General features: G+C 36.6%; 1 protein-coding gene across 2 annotated transcripts in view; it reads right to left on the bottom strand.

The window, feature by feature from the left end:
• Positions 1-17057, bottom strand: part of ncapg (non-SMC condensin I complex, subunit G) — a 63821-nt gene that overhangs the window by 30033 nt on the left and 16731 nt on the right. For both annotated transcript variants that reach the window (XM_072560699.1, XM_072560793.1), the window contains 7 exons: positions 15972-16200; positions 14626-14771; positions 12719-12803; positions 9898-10090; positions 6270-6419; positions 4928-5068; positions 2938-3061 (listed from right to left, as the gene is read on the bottom strand). In XM_072560699.1, the coding sequence (XP_072416800.1) occupies positions 2938-3061; positions 4928-5068; positions 6270-6419; positions 9898-10090; positions 12719-12803; positions 14626-14771; positions 15972-16200 (1068 nt within the window). The remainder of the gene's footprint in view (positions 1-2937; positions 3062-4927; positions 5069-6269; positions 6420-9897; positions 10091-12718; positions 12804-14625; positions 14772-15971; positions 16201-17057) is intronic.

Raw genomic sequence — 17057 nt, 5'->3', positions numbered from 1 at the left:
CTCTATTGGAAAATGTTCAGTTTCTGTTGTAACTTTGCCTGGCATCCTATACAAGATGTTTTCTAATGTATTCCTATAATGATGTCATCACAATTGATAGCAGGAAGCTGGAGCTGAGACGTTCATGCAAGCATTGAGCATCCACTATCATTTAGATGCCTGGGATACGAACCTCAGAAGCTATTTTACAAAGGAGCAATGGAATGTAAACTGCTGTTATGTCACAGACATAAGAAAAGACAGCATTCCACTGCGCATAAGCTACCACTTTTTGTCTCACTTTAAAACCTGCCAAAATCATTGCAACATTTATTGGCAAATAAAGCAACTCTTACGAATAAACCTATTCTAAATGTATTTTTCACTGATTAAATCTGGTTCTACTTTCCAGTGATTACAAAATAAATTTTTGATTGTTTTTTAAAAAATTGTACAATCCTTAAATTGTTTCCTTGGTGTAGTTGCTATACTGCAATCTCACAATATCTGCAAATAAATACAGTGATAATGATGATGTTTTAGTAGGTTACAGCAATAATAGATCAGTTTGGAGATCTGAAGGGGCCCTAAAACCACTGTTCTTTTTTTCCCCCCCTGAGATTCAGGCATACATTACACATTAAATTATCAAAAAGCAGTTGTCCTACAAAAGGGTGGACACCAACTTTTTTGACATCATAGCTGCATTGTCACTGGTCAATGCACCTTCTAGTGGTCAAAAAGAGGTTAATTGAGCTTAGATGTATAAGGCATTCCTTGTCCACACAATATTGATGGCTTAGATAATTAGCTAAGCTTATAACTCCTCCAATGGCCTCCAGCATCCTTGACAAATGAAGGGTTGGGCAATATCAGAAAATATGCAACAATGTATCCTTGGTCATGGTTGTGCCAATATTGACCTGCTATGATTGGGTAAAATGTTCTAATTTTTTTGTATACAACATCCTATACATTGTAGAATTCTGAACTGAACATCAGGTGAAATCAGTGAACCAAGGTTTTAACTTAAAGTATAAGATCAGGAACCACATATATGGAGATAGACAGTATGCAGCAGAGGTATTGGCAATGGGATACATCTAACATGGCTGCCTTCAATTGATCCCTCCAGGTTGAGAGACGTATAAAGAGGCAACATGACTATAACTGATGCAGGCACTGACTGAGATCTGAAATTTGTTGCTTAATGCCACAATCCACAATCCTGTGATGTCCCTATCAAATGGTAGATTAGAACAAATCTAGACTGACTCTTGTGAGCATATTTCTTGCAGTACTCATCAACTAAGTCGAATGATCTTCAAGTAAACTAATGCCATGATGTGAAGATGGCAGAAAGACTTTTTGCAATCTAAACATACAAATTAGGAGCAGGTAGAGGCTACTTGAGCGAGCTCCATCATTTAATAAGATCATGCCTGATCTGATTGAAACCTCAACTCCACATTCTTGACTACATCAAATAAGCTTTCACTTTCTTGTTTATCAAGAACCGATCTATCTCTGCCTTAAAAATTCATACTCTGTTCCTCAAAAAGCAGAGTGTCAAAAGACTCATTAGGTTCAAGAAAAATATTTTGTTATCTTTAAAACAGTGGCCCCAGGTCTAGAATTTCCAACAAAAGGAAACATCCTTTCCACATTTACCCTGGAAAGACAGCCAAGGATCTTGTACGCTTCAAACAAGTTGACTCTTATTCTTCTAAACTCCAGCAGGCCCAAGCCTAGCCTGTCCAACCTTTTGGTATCAAACACACCCATTCCAGATATTAGTCTGATAAACCCCTGAGCTGCTTCCAAAATATTTATGTCCTCCCTTAAATAAGGAAATCAATACTGCACACAGTACTCCAGATGATGTTTCAACAATGCAGAAGGGAAACAATCACCATCCCTTTTTTAATTTCCCTTGCAAAAAATAATAACATTCTATTAACTTTCCTAATTAACCTTTTGCGCCTGAATACTAATATTTGGGTTTCATAACAAGGTCACCCAGATGCCTCATTTCAACATCAAATCTCTCACCATTTACAAAATACACTTTTATTTTTCCATTCTATCTGCCAACTGTACAATTTCACACTTTCCCACATTACACCCCATTTACCAGATCTTTCTGACTCAGTTAAGTATTATATCCTTTTGACCCTCCTTATTACAACTAAACAAATTTCTTCCCTACTTTTATTTCACCAGCGGACATTGCAACCATGTCTTCGATTCTTTCACCAGAGTCATTTAAAGAAATCGTAAAATGCTGAGGCTGCAGTTCTGATTCCCATGGTACACCTTTAGTTACAGCTTGCCAACCAGAAAGTAATCCATTTAAGCTTACTCACTGTTTCCTGTTGGCTAGCCACTCTTCGATCCATGTCAATATGTTATTGCCTACAACATGACCTTTGATTTTCCAAATAACCATTCACATGGCAATTTGTCAAATGCCTTCTGAAAATCTAAGTATAGCTCATCTATTGGACCCCCTTCATCCAAAGCACATGTTCTTTGTTCAAAGAGCTCCAAAAAACTGGTTAAACATGACTTTCCTTTCACAAACCACGTTGACTGTCTAATTAATTTGAACTTTTCTAAGTACGTTTCAATAACTGATGTTAAATTACTGTCACCATCCTTTTTGGTGAAAGGAGTTAAATTTGCACCTTCTGGTGCTACCCACATTTTCTTGACAAAATAAATGTCATCTGAGACATCTGATTTTAGTCTTCATCCATGTTTGAAATTACATGATGATGTTAAATGGTCTCACAACAAGCAAAATATCCAAGGCAAAGCAAACTGAATTGTCTAGGTTCAAAAGTATAGGAGAATTTTGTTTTAAATTAACTGATGCAAATATATTATAAACCTTGCTGTGTTAAAGGAGGCAGTCATTTTGACACATTTAAAAACACAGAAGAAGCACAGTCCTACCAGTCGAATCCTCCGGTCATCATCCTTCTGGACAGACAGCAATTGTTCCATTAGCAACGCAATAAGGGAACTTGGTGTGTTGGGCAAGATCAGAATTTCTTGCAACACTGACAGCAGACATTTCCTAATAAATTAGACAATAGAATTAGAATAGGAAAGTTTTGAGATGGAGACCACCTCCCCAATATTGGTTTTCATCTCCATTTTTTTCCCCACCATTGAGTCCTGAGCAATAAAAGAAAGATTCCCAAAACAGCTCAACAGGTAAAAACTTCAGACTGTTTATGGTTGATGAAGTATCACTTAGCTGACATGTTAGCAAAATTGAAGATTGTGGGATTAAAGGGGCAGTATCTATATGGATTTGACATTGGCCAAGAGTCAGAAAACTTTGATGAATAAGGGATTATCACATTAGAGGAAAATTATTTTGCTGCCAACCAGGCAAGTATCTGAACCATTGCTCTCATTTATAGGCGTATATTAATGATCTGGACACTGGTGTACTGGGTATAATTTCAAAGATTGTAAATGATAGCAAGTTCTGAAATGTTGCAAACAATGAAAAGAATAGTAAGATTTCTGAAGAATATGTATAGACAGACTGGTGAAATATATACGTGAACATAACAGGTTAAATTTAATTGAGAACATGGAGCAATACATCTTGGTTCAAAGGATAGGCAAAATGAGCTAAATGGCTCAATTTTAAAGAAGATGCAGGAACAGAGACAGGGATGTATGAATGCTAACCTTTGATGGAGGCAGATAAAGTTCAGAAGATTATTGGAAATGCAAAAGGGAAATCTTATGTATAGAGGAATAGAATAGAAAAGCAAGGAGGCTATGCCAAACCTATATAAAGCACTATTTGGTTCACAATTGGAACAATGTGGTTAATTCTAGGCACAAGACTTTAGGAAACCTCTGCTTAGTTTGGTGGGGGGGGCTAGAAAAAAAACTAGTATTCTTCAAGCACACAAGGATAATGAGAGAGAGATGTAATTAGAAGATACAGAAATACATTAAGATAAAAGAATCAGAAACAACTTGACACTTGTGATCTACAAAACACTGCGTGAAAAGGATAGTCAAAGACAGATGAGATTAGATTAGATTCCCTACAGTGTGGAAACAGGTCCTTCAGTCCAACAAGTCCACACTGACCCTCCAAACGGTAACCCACCCAGACCCATTTCCCTCTTGACTAATACACCCAACACTGTGGGCAATTTAGCATGGCCAATTTACCTGACTTGCACATCTTTGGATTCAACAATAACTTTCAAAAGGGATGGGATAAGCATTTAAAAGAAAAAATAGTCACATGACTCTGGGGAAAGAGCAAAGTAGTGGGACTAATTGAATAGCTCTACCAAACACTGGCATAGACATGATGGGCAAATAACCTTCGTCCATGCTGTGACTAGTTAATCCATAGCTCGCAGCTTTATACCCCACCCCATACAGAAAATTGTTTCATGTCTTGACACTAAGTTTAATTATTAGCATTTGATGTTACCATTAGATAATTTTACAATGTGTGTGCTGTTAAGAATACTTAAACACATATGCTTTTAGTTCTTGCTCCATTCTATTTCCAATGCTGAAGCAGAATTAATAAAACACAAACTGTTATACAGTACATAAAAATGGTTCAGAGACTCACATCCAGCTTCGATTAACTCAACAGTAGTTACGGGAGTTATATGAATTTATTTCTGAGGCTAATGCATCTTTAACGTAGCAAGATTTTCAACTTAAATACAAAGGAACCTTGATTATATGAAGGCATGGGCAGGGAGTATTTAGTTCGGTTGACCGAATTCCAGACAATTGAATGCCAGATAACATAGTTTAGCCAAGCATCAGGACCTTGAGACCTTGCTGGATAATCCGATATTCGGACAATTGAATGCTGGATCATTGAGATTCCTCTGTAATACCTGATATGTGCAGCTAAATTAGAAGAAATGACAACAAAAATTACCTGCCACCTTCTTCTGATGTATCCAGGCAACCAACAAGAATGATCAGCTGCTGGCTAATGAATTCTTTCTTCATTACTTCTTCAATTTTCACGAAGTCAGCTCTTTGTGATTCATTCAGTATTGGAAGGTTTTTCAGGTAGCTAATTGCAAAACGAAGAACATTGCAAATGTAACTGCAAAGTTTAGATGGATGTTCCCTAAAGATTGTATGCAGATATGAATTGTTAGACAAAGAGGATGAAGGTTAATGTAAATCACCATCATTCCTGGAAGTCACATGACATAACAATAGTGTCACTGCCTAATCAAGATGGTCAATCTCCATCAATTACTCCACAACAGAGCCAAACATGAGGAAAGCTGCATTTCCCAGTGCTGGAAAGCTTAGCGAACTACATATTTCAGTCGTCTGCTCCTCAGGAGATTGCTACACCATTAATTTTTCAAATTACTTGTTCGCACTGTATGCCAAAATATTATTAGTTTCAACAAAAGTATAACTTGCATCTGACAAATCAGCTCTATCTTGTCCCATTGTCTGCTGCAGTGAGCTACTCAGATTAACCACTCACTGAAATAACTAGTTTTTAATTTATCCCCTTTTAAATCCAGGTTGTGGCTTCAGGTTCTGCTGTACTGAACAGCTGAAATAACTATTAGTCTACCTTATTTGGCCCTTTTGGAATCATAGGCAGCCATGACTTTTTAATCTCTATTACAATAAGCTTATTTATACTTTTCTCATTATCCAATTCCTTCATCCTCTCATTATTGCTTTTCATCAGTTACCCTTTCAATAGCTGCAATGACCACGAGACATAACAGAAATTAGGCCATTCAGGCTATAGAGTCTGCTCTGCCATTCAATCATGGCCAATAGGTTTTTCAACCCCACTTTTCCCCATAACCTTTGATCCCCTTATCCTTTCATAATGTGGCAACCGTACAGTACTCATGTTCCATCAGACAAAAATTAATTATAAACCAGCACTATTGCTTCTTTATTTCAAGATCAATTCAAACTTTCAATTCATCAGCAACAGACTTACTTTAATTGTTGCCACCAACTATTGTTGCAATAATTTCAATTTATGATCAAGCACATGCAAATCTCTTTTATATTCCACATACATTATTTTCTATATGCACCAAGCAAAATACTTCAATGTCAACAACTGTAATTATACAAGAGCTATATAGTGAGGAAACTGGCAGTGTAAAACAGATCAGACGTGGGAAATGGCTGAAAATTAAATGAGAAACATTTTCATAAGCCAAAATAGGTTTGGAAAGACTGACAACATCATATTTTAAATTCATAAGAAATTTCAAGAGGTGTACCTCAAGAGATATGCAGCATAAATGGCTGCTTCAGGTAAAAGTTTCTCTAAGGCTTCCTCCCTTTCATCTCCCATTGACTTTATGTATTTGCAGAGGCATCTCCAATATAGAGCATTCTCACAAGTAAGACTTTCTGCTGATATCACCTTTCTGAAAGATAAGACAACATTTTCACAAGGCAGGTTGAAATATCATCAAAGAAGTTACAAATCATTGCTTTATGCTGAAGAAGTAATCATAATTTCTAAAACATCCAGAGAGTTAGGACATCACATGTAAATGCAATTTACAACTTATTCTTTTGGGAACATAGTCACTGTTTTAAGAAAATTTAGCAACTAATGTATTATAATTTTTAAAAATCTATTCTAGGGATGTGGGTCTCAATGACAGGTTGGCATTTATTGCCCATTGAACTGTTCAAAACTGTGTCACAATGCTGATCTTTTTATAAGGTTACTATTCCTTTGAGGTTTTTTTTCCCCAGAGAGGGGATTATTTGCCAGGCTCCAACTAGGCTAGGTTTGAAAAGCTTTTTGGGGCCCTTTTTGTTTACCCCTAACAGAGAATGCCTCCGGCCTTAGGCTTTCATGTCTTATATGTAGCTAGCCTTTGTTTAGATTAGAGTTTTTAATTCAGTACAGTAACTGTGTCTCTATCTTCCAAGCCTGTAAACCCTGGTTTGCTTCATTTTTACTCTTTGTATTAAGGGATGCATCTATTAGGACTGCATCATTACGTCAGGATCGTCTGTTGGGTTTGTGGATCGGATAAGCTTTCCAGTATTCTACTTTGTGCTTTGCGTTTCATTTCATAATTTTGTAAATAAATTTGGTTTGTTTAAAACCTGGCAGTTGAATCAGCTAATTCACTCTGGGAATATCCACTATTCACTTACCTAAAACAAATAGCAAAGTTATGGTCTGGGCTACTAGCTTAAAAATGGTTTGAGGGGTAACAGGTGACAAGCTATTTCTTGAATCACCTCAGTCCATTTAGTGTAGGAAAGCCCACAGTGCTACCATTGAGTCCTAGGATTTTGATCAAATAACTGTGAAGCAACAATAATATACTTCCAAATCAGGATGATGAGCAATGTGGAGGGAAACTTGCAGGTGACAGAGTTTCCATATATCTGTTGCCCTTGTTCTTCTAGATGACAGGGATGTGGGTTGGGAAAATGCTATGGAGAGGTCTTGGTAAATTACCAAGAAATGAATTTATAAATTTGGTTGTGGTGTTGGTTGAGGGCACAATGTGGCCAAGATACTGAGAAATTTGGATTGTATAATGTGATCTTTCGCATTCACTTGAACATTGGATAGGCAATTTAAACTGAATCCTTATCTAAAAGACATTAACAATGCCTCTCATCAACTCTGCACTTAAGTGTCAGTTTTAATCGTGTGCTGAAAGCGAGGACTGGAATTTGAACTCAAGAGATGAAATCGCTATCAACCCTTCATCAGATAATCTTACTTTGTCTTGCTGCCTAAATTATATGGAGGATGCATAGCGAACATTTTGGATGAATAGATATAAGCATGGCAGTTGACGTAGAGAACCCAAAAACATCAACAGTCGGACAAATGCTCTGTGCTATTGTTTTTCCAGGGGTAACAGCTCTAACTAACCATCCACATGATACAACTCATGTTACTGAATATAATTAATCACTTGGCTTTATTTATGAATTTACAATAATAAGTAATAAAGTATCTTAACTGTCAACGTAGGCAAACAAGAGTCATTTTGCATACCATGCATCATAATATTTAATTCAGTTCTAGCTGTGGCAGGGGTACAGCACAGATTCACAAAATTATATGGGGGTTTAACAGATTAAATTGAGAGGATTGGTTGCACAAATGTAAATTTGGAAATGCAAGCTACATCGTTGAAGGATGATCTGGTAACATTTAGCTTGATACAATAGCTGCAGAATATCGAGCTTCTCTTTTGGGGAATCAAAGCACAAATTTAAAATGAGCAAAATTAGGGTGAAATCAGGAAATACTTTTTCACGTAAGGAGGAATGGAAAGGTGGAATTATTTCCCAAAAAGAAAATGAGGATACAGATCAATTTGAAATTTCGACACAAAATTTAACATGTGAGGCTACTGAGAGATGTGGATCAAAGGCAAGCCAAGTAAGGGTGAGCCACATATCCTCCATGATCTAACCACAAGGTAGAACAGTCCACGGATTTAATGGCCTGCTTGGCTTCCCAAATACACCAAGGTTTCAGAGTAGAGAGAAAGATTATCTCAAAATATTTTTGATGGAGGTTGGTTAAAGAGCAGTCTATCACTACTTTAGTTTCGAGATATTTAACATTTAAACAACTGGGCCAACAGGACCTCAGATTAATCTCTCTTTCAAAGGCCAGCTCCATCAGCAACAAAGGACCTCTTAAGTGTTAGCGTGAAAAAGTGGCAGCAGGTAATGCATGCTGACATTTTCTATCATCATTCTAAAATCATTAATAAAGTTCTTTGATAAGAGAAGTATGAAAACATTTTTACACTGCTATTGGCTTCACATATTAATTACATCTAGTTTTAAAAATGTTGGGGTCAGTTAGTTCAGTTAATTGGACAGCTAATTTGTGATGCAGATTGACAACAACTGTGCACATTCAATTCCCACACTGGCTGACATCACCACAAAGACTCCACGTTCCCAATCTCACCTGAGAAACATTGACCCTCAGGTTAAGCTCATTGCCAGTTGCCTCTCTCTAATGAGAACAGTCTATGGTCCTCTGCAACTATGACAATATTCATTTTCATTTCACATTTACAAATTAACTCATTATGCAAGACAGAACTTAGATCTTGTTTAAGAAACAAATGCCCTGTTCAAGTAAAATTGCAATGTGTGTGAAGAATTGCTTAATGTGGTAACAAGGTAGCACTAAAGGACAGATAGGAAATGCCATAGATTTTCAAGAAATCTTGAAACAAGTACAGCAGTCCTGGACAAATTATACTTGTTTCTACATAGAGTATACCGAACAGATTCAAGTCACGCAGCTTAACTCATCTATTCATACAAGTATACATCTATTCTTTCTTATAAATGAATGCCCTATTCCCTCATCCCCCGTATGGTGATCTTATTTCCCCTCAATATATCTATGGAATAAACATCAACTAGATCTTGTTTTAACGAAATCCACATTTTCCCCACATTTTGTTCTCTGGACAAAGTAGCTTCTACTAAATTCACGATGTTTTCCAGTTGTGCTTTTCTCCTATTAACAGTCTTTAATTTTGTTCCACTCTGCACCAAACTTTATCACTATTTCAAAAATCTGTAGATTTGAATCTTCTCAAGGGCCTCCACAGCCTTTTGTTTTAGAAACTAAATGTGGCAACCACAACAGAGGACATTAACCATGGACCAGTCAAGGTTCAATACAAACTTAAGAAAATTTCTAAATTCTATTCTCGAAGAAATAAAACCTACTGGTTGATTGCTGCTGTTATTGACATGATTTCAATACTTTGTAGTCTGTGAATTTGTATTTCCAAATCAAATTGTTCCTCAACAGACATCAGGCAACTAACATTAAATAAGCATGTACAAAATAATTCTTTTTTCCATACAAAAAGGCTGCCCCACCCATGATTTAGACTCTGACACTTTTCAACCAAATCTTCAAGAGGGGTTTGGGCAAACAAGGCATTAAGTGCAGATTCAGCCACAGTAACACAATTTTCCACATCCAGACGGTGGAGCAAGTCTAAAATGTTGCCCTCCATTGTGCGAAGCCAAGCTGGCAACAACTTTTTCTGTACCACTTCTTTCACAGCATCTGTAATATTAAAAATATAAAGAATAAACAATCACATTACTTGAACAGATAAATATACATTCAGGAACATAGAATACCTACAGTGTGGAAGTAGGCCATTCAGCCTATTGAGTCCAAACTAACTCTCCTTCCTAGCATCCCACCCAGACCCCCCTACCCTAACTCAGATTTCCCATGGCGAAACCATCTAGCCTGCACACCCCTGGACACTATGGGCAATTTAGGATGGCCAATCCACCTAACCTACACATCTTCGCACGAGGGGAGGAAAGCGGAGCACCCAGAGAAACACACACAGACACTGGGAGAGTTAGTTGCCCAGGCTGGAATTGAACTCTGGTCCCTGGCACTGAGGCACATCGGTGCTAACCACTGAGCCATCGTGAAGCTTTTATACAGCACTCTGCTCAAGAAGTGCAAAAGCCAACCTGCTACCAAAAATCAACCTTATCAACAATGGCTAAAAAAATGCTTCTTTCCAAAGATACAAAATAACAGACCTGCATTTATATCGAACTTCTATAAGCATAAAATATCCAAAGGCACTTCAAGACTGTTGAATGCGATACCAAGCTACACAAAGGGATATTAGGACCAGAAAAGAAAATTTTAAGAAAAGTCTTAATCCAGAGATTAGAACTCAGTTGACTGGAAATGGTGGAACAATTGAAAATTAGCGGGATAAAAACAGCAGATTGAACAATCACAATCACAGATTTCAGAGGATTGTAAGGATAGAGCCAACAAAGGAATTGACAAAACAACAACGGGATTGTAAAACACTTATGATAATTTCAAACTGGAAATCCCAAATCTTCTGGTTAGTGGCATTACATCGTAACAATACCCATTTTCAGACACATATTCTGATCCCAGCAAAAGCAGAAATGGACCAAACAGGCAGTTTAGGATAAATGCAGGAAATCTACCAAAGTTGGCTCAAGGAAAGGAGGAAACATGATACCACTTGTCATATTCAGTTACTTTTTACAAGGGCAAGTCTTTAATTGAGTAGGCGAGATAGAGGGTGTATAGGCAATGGGCAATTGAGTAGTTGAGTCAAACAGTTTTAGACAATGTTAGACTTTTTTTGGCTAAGCATCCAGACAGGTCAATCATATCTGGCCTAGCTCTTCACTAAGGTTCAGAGCTGGGGACAATCATGAAGTGTTCTAAGCATCACTGAATCAGCCAATTGGAGGCTTAAATTCTAAAGCAATTTTCACTTATATCTGTTCATCAAGACTTCTGGTTGCCCCAGGATCCTTCCATGTACATTCCAACTCCATCAACACAGAGACAAGCCATTTTAACATAACGTATTGCCGGAGAGGGAGCTAACATAGGTCAGCAAGGACAGGTGAATGAATGGACCTACACAAGTTATGATGGAGGCAGCCCAGTCTCAAATTCAAGCTTTGCAAGGATAGGAGGCTGGCCACAAAGAATAGTGGAAGTGCCCAATCCAAAAATTAACAATAGTACCATCTAAAAGGCTTGATTCCACAAACCAAAAACAAACTTACACAGAATGGTAAGATAACTTCAAATTTGAATTGGTCAACATTTCCTGATCTATACTGAATCCTGGTCCCCTACAACCTCCAATTCAAAATGTTCCTTATTGTATTGAAATACTTTTAGGGCTTTATGCCACCCTTTCTTTGTAACTCCCTCCTAGCCTCGAACCCTCTCAAATTTCCCTTTACAAACTCTGGCTACTTGTCCCCTTTAACTCATCGCTAGCATCCACACCCTCGTCTTGAGTTTTTTCCCCCAAATAGCTCTAGCACTGAATGCTCCTCAGTGAAATATATTTCTTTATACTCCAAGTAGTGGAACACCTTTGTGAATGACATTTTATAAAAGGTAACCTGCTTATAAAAATATACAAGAGTCCTATTTTCATCTACAGGTTGAAAGATGATGTCAATTTTCTGCTGTTCTGGGAAAGGTCCATTTCTTTAAATGCTTCAGAGAAGGAGCCAGCAACGAGTTGGAGATCCTTTAGAATGAGTTTATTAGCTGTATTCTATTCCTCAATGACTGAGGTTGGAGTGGGTTAGGTTTTGTATTGAAGTTGGCATAGGTTTAACAGTTTCCGACCTGTTCTCTGAACTGTTGCCACGTCAAATTTGCTGGAAGTGATGTGCAGCAGTGTAGCAAATAAAAATGGAGTAGAGCATATAGTGCATTGACCATACTTGCGTTTCACCCATTTCACAAGATGGTGTTACCAATTCTATTGATAAGGATTATTGATTGCATCTTATCCAGAACTGCATGCTGGTTAAGGAAAACAATTTTTCTTCTCACTACAAAATATTTGCTGAAATATATGAAGGTTCACCAACTTGAACTGCACCATTTTCCTGATGTAGGATATTAGATACTATAAACTAAAAAAAAATGGGGCTGAAGAAAAAATAGATTGCCAGCTTAATGTGAATATTTTCAAACTGGAGACACTTCTATTGGGATACTATAAACTTTGGCTTACAATTTTTGTTTAGAAAATCTTAAAATACAATGAATGTTGATTCAAAGTCTGCACAGCTACACAATTCAAAATTTGGGAGGCTTTGAAATTAACTCTGTTATTAGCTATGTTACATGTATATAACTTACCTGAACGATCAGTCAAGCCTTGTGTAAGAAGTTTTACCCTCTGTGCAATGGAAAATGCTTTTATATGGATCTTTTCTGCTAAAACCTAAATGGACAGATAATTGATAAATTTGCTGAACCACATGCCAAGTTTGTGCCACATGCCAACATATTTGTGATAGAAATTGTATCATGTAAATTTTAAAAATATAAACATCATTGCTAAAAGAGATAAAAATCTATTTTCTATTCATTTTAATTAACAACCAAAATTGCCCTTTAAACAGTCCAAAACTTTCAGATATAAATTTTTAAAAATCAACAATGAGTTAAAAGGACTTATCAGGAAGACTAGTCAAACAAATTATTTTCAAGAAAGGTCTTAAACGGTGAGAGAGAGATGAAAGGGCAGAGACATTTAGAATTAGAACTTCAGAGTTTGTGGCCTAGGCATCTTAAATTGCAGCTGTCAATAGTGGGGTAAGAGAAGATGCAATGCACATTTAAAATATTATATTTTAATGCAAAAAAATTGCAGCTTTTCATCCTTCGGCATTATTTACAAATCAATAGGAATACTGTATCATTCAAATAAGTGAAGATTAATTTGATAACAAACTGGATGTGCAGAAATGTCTGTGTTATGTCCAACTTGAAGGTAACCACTCCACAAGCAGGGGGGGTAAGGTAGGAAGGCTTCCACAATTTACCATGTTTCTGATTTTTGTGTATCGATCTCGCCATATAAGCTAACCAACATTCAGTTACTGAGAGCTAAATTAGAGAACAACATTGCCTCTCGGTTATCATACACTTATTTGTGGAATGTGGGTATCGTTGCAAGGTTAGAAGTTATTGCCGATCCTCCAGTTGTCTGAGAGAACAAACCTCTTTCAACAGTACCTTCAAGCCTGTGACCTCTATCGCTTCGGAGAACAAAGGTAACAGAAATATGGGGACACTACCACCACCAATAGACTTCCCATCAAGCTTCAGGTTATCCTGACTAGGAATTATATCACCACTCCTTCACTGACTGTGTTAAAGTTCTGGAATTCCCCTCCTAATAGCATTGCGGGTACACATCTACCACATGGACTGCAGCAGTGAAAGCAACCAGCTTAACACTACCTTCTTGAAAGCAATTAGGGATGCTCGCCAGCAATGAACACATTCCATGAAATAATTTTTATTGAGAAAGATGGTGGTGAAATGCCCTGTTGAGCTTCCATAATCCGTATGTTTAAGATTCAAGTATGCTGCTTTCAGGAGAAAGTTACAATATTTTGAAGTGAAAGTGCAGCAATATACTTTCAAACTGAGATAGTGAGAGACTTGGACAATAACTTTCAGGTGATCATGTCCTCCATGCCTGGCATCTTTGTTTTTCTAAATGTTAAAATTTGCCTTTCTTTTGAAGTAACTAAGTACTTTGAAGGGAAGTTGAAGCTGCTTATATTGAAGGTTTCTCTTAAAACCGTATCAAGTTAATCTGTTTGTTAAAAAACACCAGTGAAACTTTGTGCATATTAAAATAGAAAGAACATGCAAGGTTAAGGCCTAACGATCAACTAATAATTTATAAAGGCTGTAGTTAAAAAAAAGGAATGGCTCGAGAATGAAATTACAAAAATAAACAAACAAAAAAGCAAAAAGGTGCCATGTTTTAATTTTCCTCACAAGTCTAATATCTGTATCATTTAAGCTGTCATAAAGTGTATCAAACCCATACTTTTAAAGGTCGCTACCTATTGGAGTTTATAATGGAACCCGCGACAATTAATGTAATGATCAAATGTTTTCTGCAGATTTATAAAAAGTATGAACTTTCATTATTAAATTTGCTTGGAGAGTGAAAAGGAACTGAGTAGAATTCAACACAAGGGCCAGGCAGCACAAATATTCTCACACACACTTTTAACACCCACCTCATAGGCTAATTTTCTGACATTCTCTTTAATATCCATTGTACGTCCAATTATCTTGGTTAGAGTTTTTGCTGATGGCCCTATACAGGATAATACTGCCCGTCTCACCTCTGGATTGGTGTCGCATTCAATTAAGTGCAAGTATGCTAAAATAAATGGTTTACTATTAGTGCACTTTAACTATTTAATATCACCAGGCACTATTAATATAGCAAGTTCTTTACTACATAAGATAAAAAAGATAAATTGAATATTTGCACTTTGTCACCAGCGATGGCCAAATTTTGCTGTGGGAATTACATCAAAATGTCAGTTTTCGGAAATCTCACCACTCCACTAAAATGACAGCAACTTGGTGAGTTTGGACATGTGTATAATAACATAGTAACCCAGAAACAATTGCCAGTAAATCTACAATTTTTCATAGGATGCACTGTAGAAATTTCCAGAGACTGCTTTCACACTTGAGATCTGAGTTGACAAGAAGGTCCTTACCAAAAAACTGAGGAAATTATCCCTTGGTAAATTAGATGAAAATGGGCTTTGCCAACATTATAGTTCCTACCAAATACCCTAAGTAGTGCTAAGAAGCTAATGTTATATCCATGGTGTGTCAAATTTCGCCATAATAGTCAAAAATTAATATTTTTAAAACAACTTATTTTTAATGTCTGCTCAGCTTTGTTGTTACTTTCCATCTCATTACACTCATACACAATGTGTTGAGCAAAATTTTAAATTAAAAGTTAAGTGGTTAGCTACTTTTAACTTCCCTACGTCACTAATGCTAAATCTCAGGACACCAAATTATAAACTGCTGCTGGGAAATTGGAAATGTCAGCCAGAGATTATTACTCCTTTGTGAACAAGTTTCTTAGAGATCAGCAGTAAGTGCCCGTACTTTGCCAATGACCGCAAAATTCAAGCCAATATATTTTATAAAAGTTGCACATTTTGCAGAAGAAACGTTTTGTAACTGCACCTCCACACAGATAAAGATAACAATTTTAAGTGATTGCTAAGCTGTACAAACTTCCCACTTCCACCCAAAACTGCAGAAACGATCTCCCAATTATGACTATATCCCTTTATTATGCCAAACCAACTGTGGGACCTTGTTCTCACTATCTCCATGTAGTCTAGGTTAAGAGCCAAACCACGCAAAAAAAAAACAAGACTTGCATCATGGGTATTTTAAAAACTCTTTAAAACATTGTTTAACTTCATTTCACAAATAAAAAAACTGAATATTCAACTGATATGATGGCATAGAAATTTAAAAATTTCAAATGTCAGCATTCACAGTAAACAAATAGACTGAATACACTGTATATACCAATACTTACCATCAATTACTGGACAATTTTCATCAGTGGGGTCTTGAAGTCTGGACACAGCAAATACAGCCTGTATTCTCACATTTGGAAATTTGTCCTTTAATCTCACTAGCATGGCTTCATAGATACTGTCATACAGCTCATCATCAATCTGTGCATTTTCTGACATACTACCAAGAAGTTTGTTGATAAGTTGGCAGGCACGGAATCGAACAGCGTGGCTACATGCACTGTGAGACTATCAGCAGAAGGTTAAAAACAAAAATCAATGGTCCCAACCAAAATAGTTACATTCAAATTGAACACATTACATTTCTTTCATTAAGTTTCAAGATTAGTTATGTCAATTTATCAAGCATTCAAAAGTTTGGATTAAAGTTATCTGTATACTTTAAGAATTAGTTTTGTCACAATTGCACAAGTTTACTCAGCATCTGTGAGAACTTCACCCAACACAAATTTAGACATTAATCTTGCACTGGATAAATCCTTGAAGAAAAAGCTCAAAACGTGACTTATTTTTTTAAAAAATTCCATTATGGTGGGTGAAAAGTTTAAAATAAACACACCATTGCTTGTATCAGAGTATCTAAAAGCACATCATTTTGAACAGCAGTTACATCTATGCAGGTAAATGCAGCAATTAATTTAGAAAAGAAATGCCCAGAAACAGCAAACATTCATATTTTAATGGCAATTGAGTGCAATCATATAATAAAGATAAAATTGAACAGAGTTAAAATAATTCAACAGGAATAATTGCGTGTGTGTGTGTGTGTGTGTGTGTGTGTGTGTGTGTGTGTGCGCGTGTTGTGGGGGAGGGGCCAGGGGAGGACAATACAAGAATAACCCTATCTTAAAGGCAGCACTTTTTCAAAGAAAAACAGAATAAATTTGCAAAACACCATGAAAAGCTGGTCGCTTCAAGGTTAGTTTTTAGCATCGTAGTGTTGAAAAAAAACTTTCCTGGACAACAAATCAAAGTTCATATCAAAAATACAAAAAGGGCCAATGCTGATATTGCACTAGATATTTTCTTACAATTTAAAAGCATTTTCATATTGAAAAATGACATAGGGAGGAAAGCCATTATCA

The sequence above is a fragment of the Chiloscyllium punctatum genome, chromosome 1 (genome assembly GCF_047496795.1).
Source record: "Chiloscyllium punctatum isolate Juve2018m chromosome 1, sChiPun1.3, whole genome shotgun sequence".
In the NCBI taxonomy this organism is placed as follows: Eukaryota; Metazoa; Chordata; class Chondrichthyes; order Orectolobiformes; family Hemiscylliidae; genus Chiloscyllium; species Chiloscyllium punctatum.
Note: the sequence above shows the minus strand (reverse complement) of the source record. Positions and strands in the feature narration are given on the sequence as shown.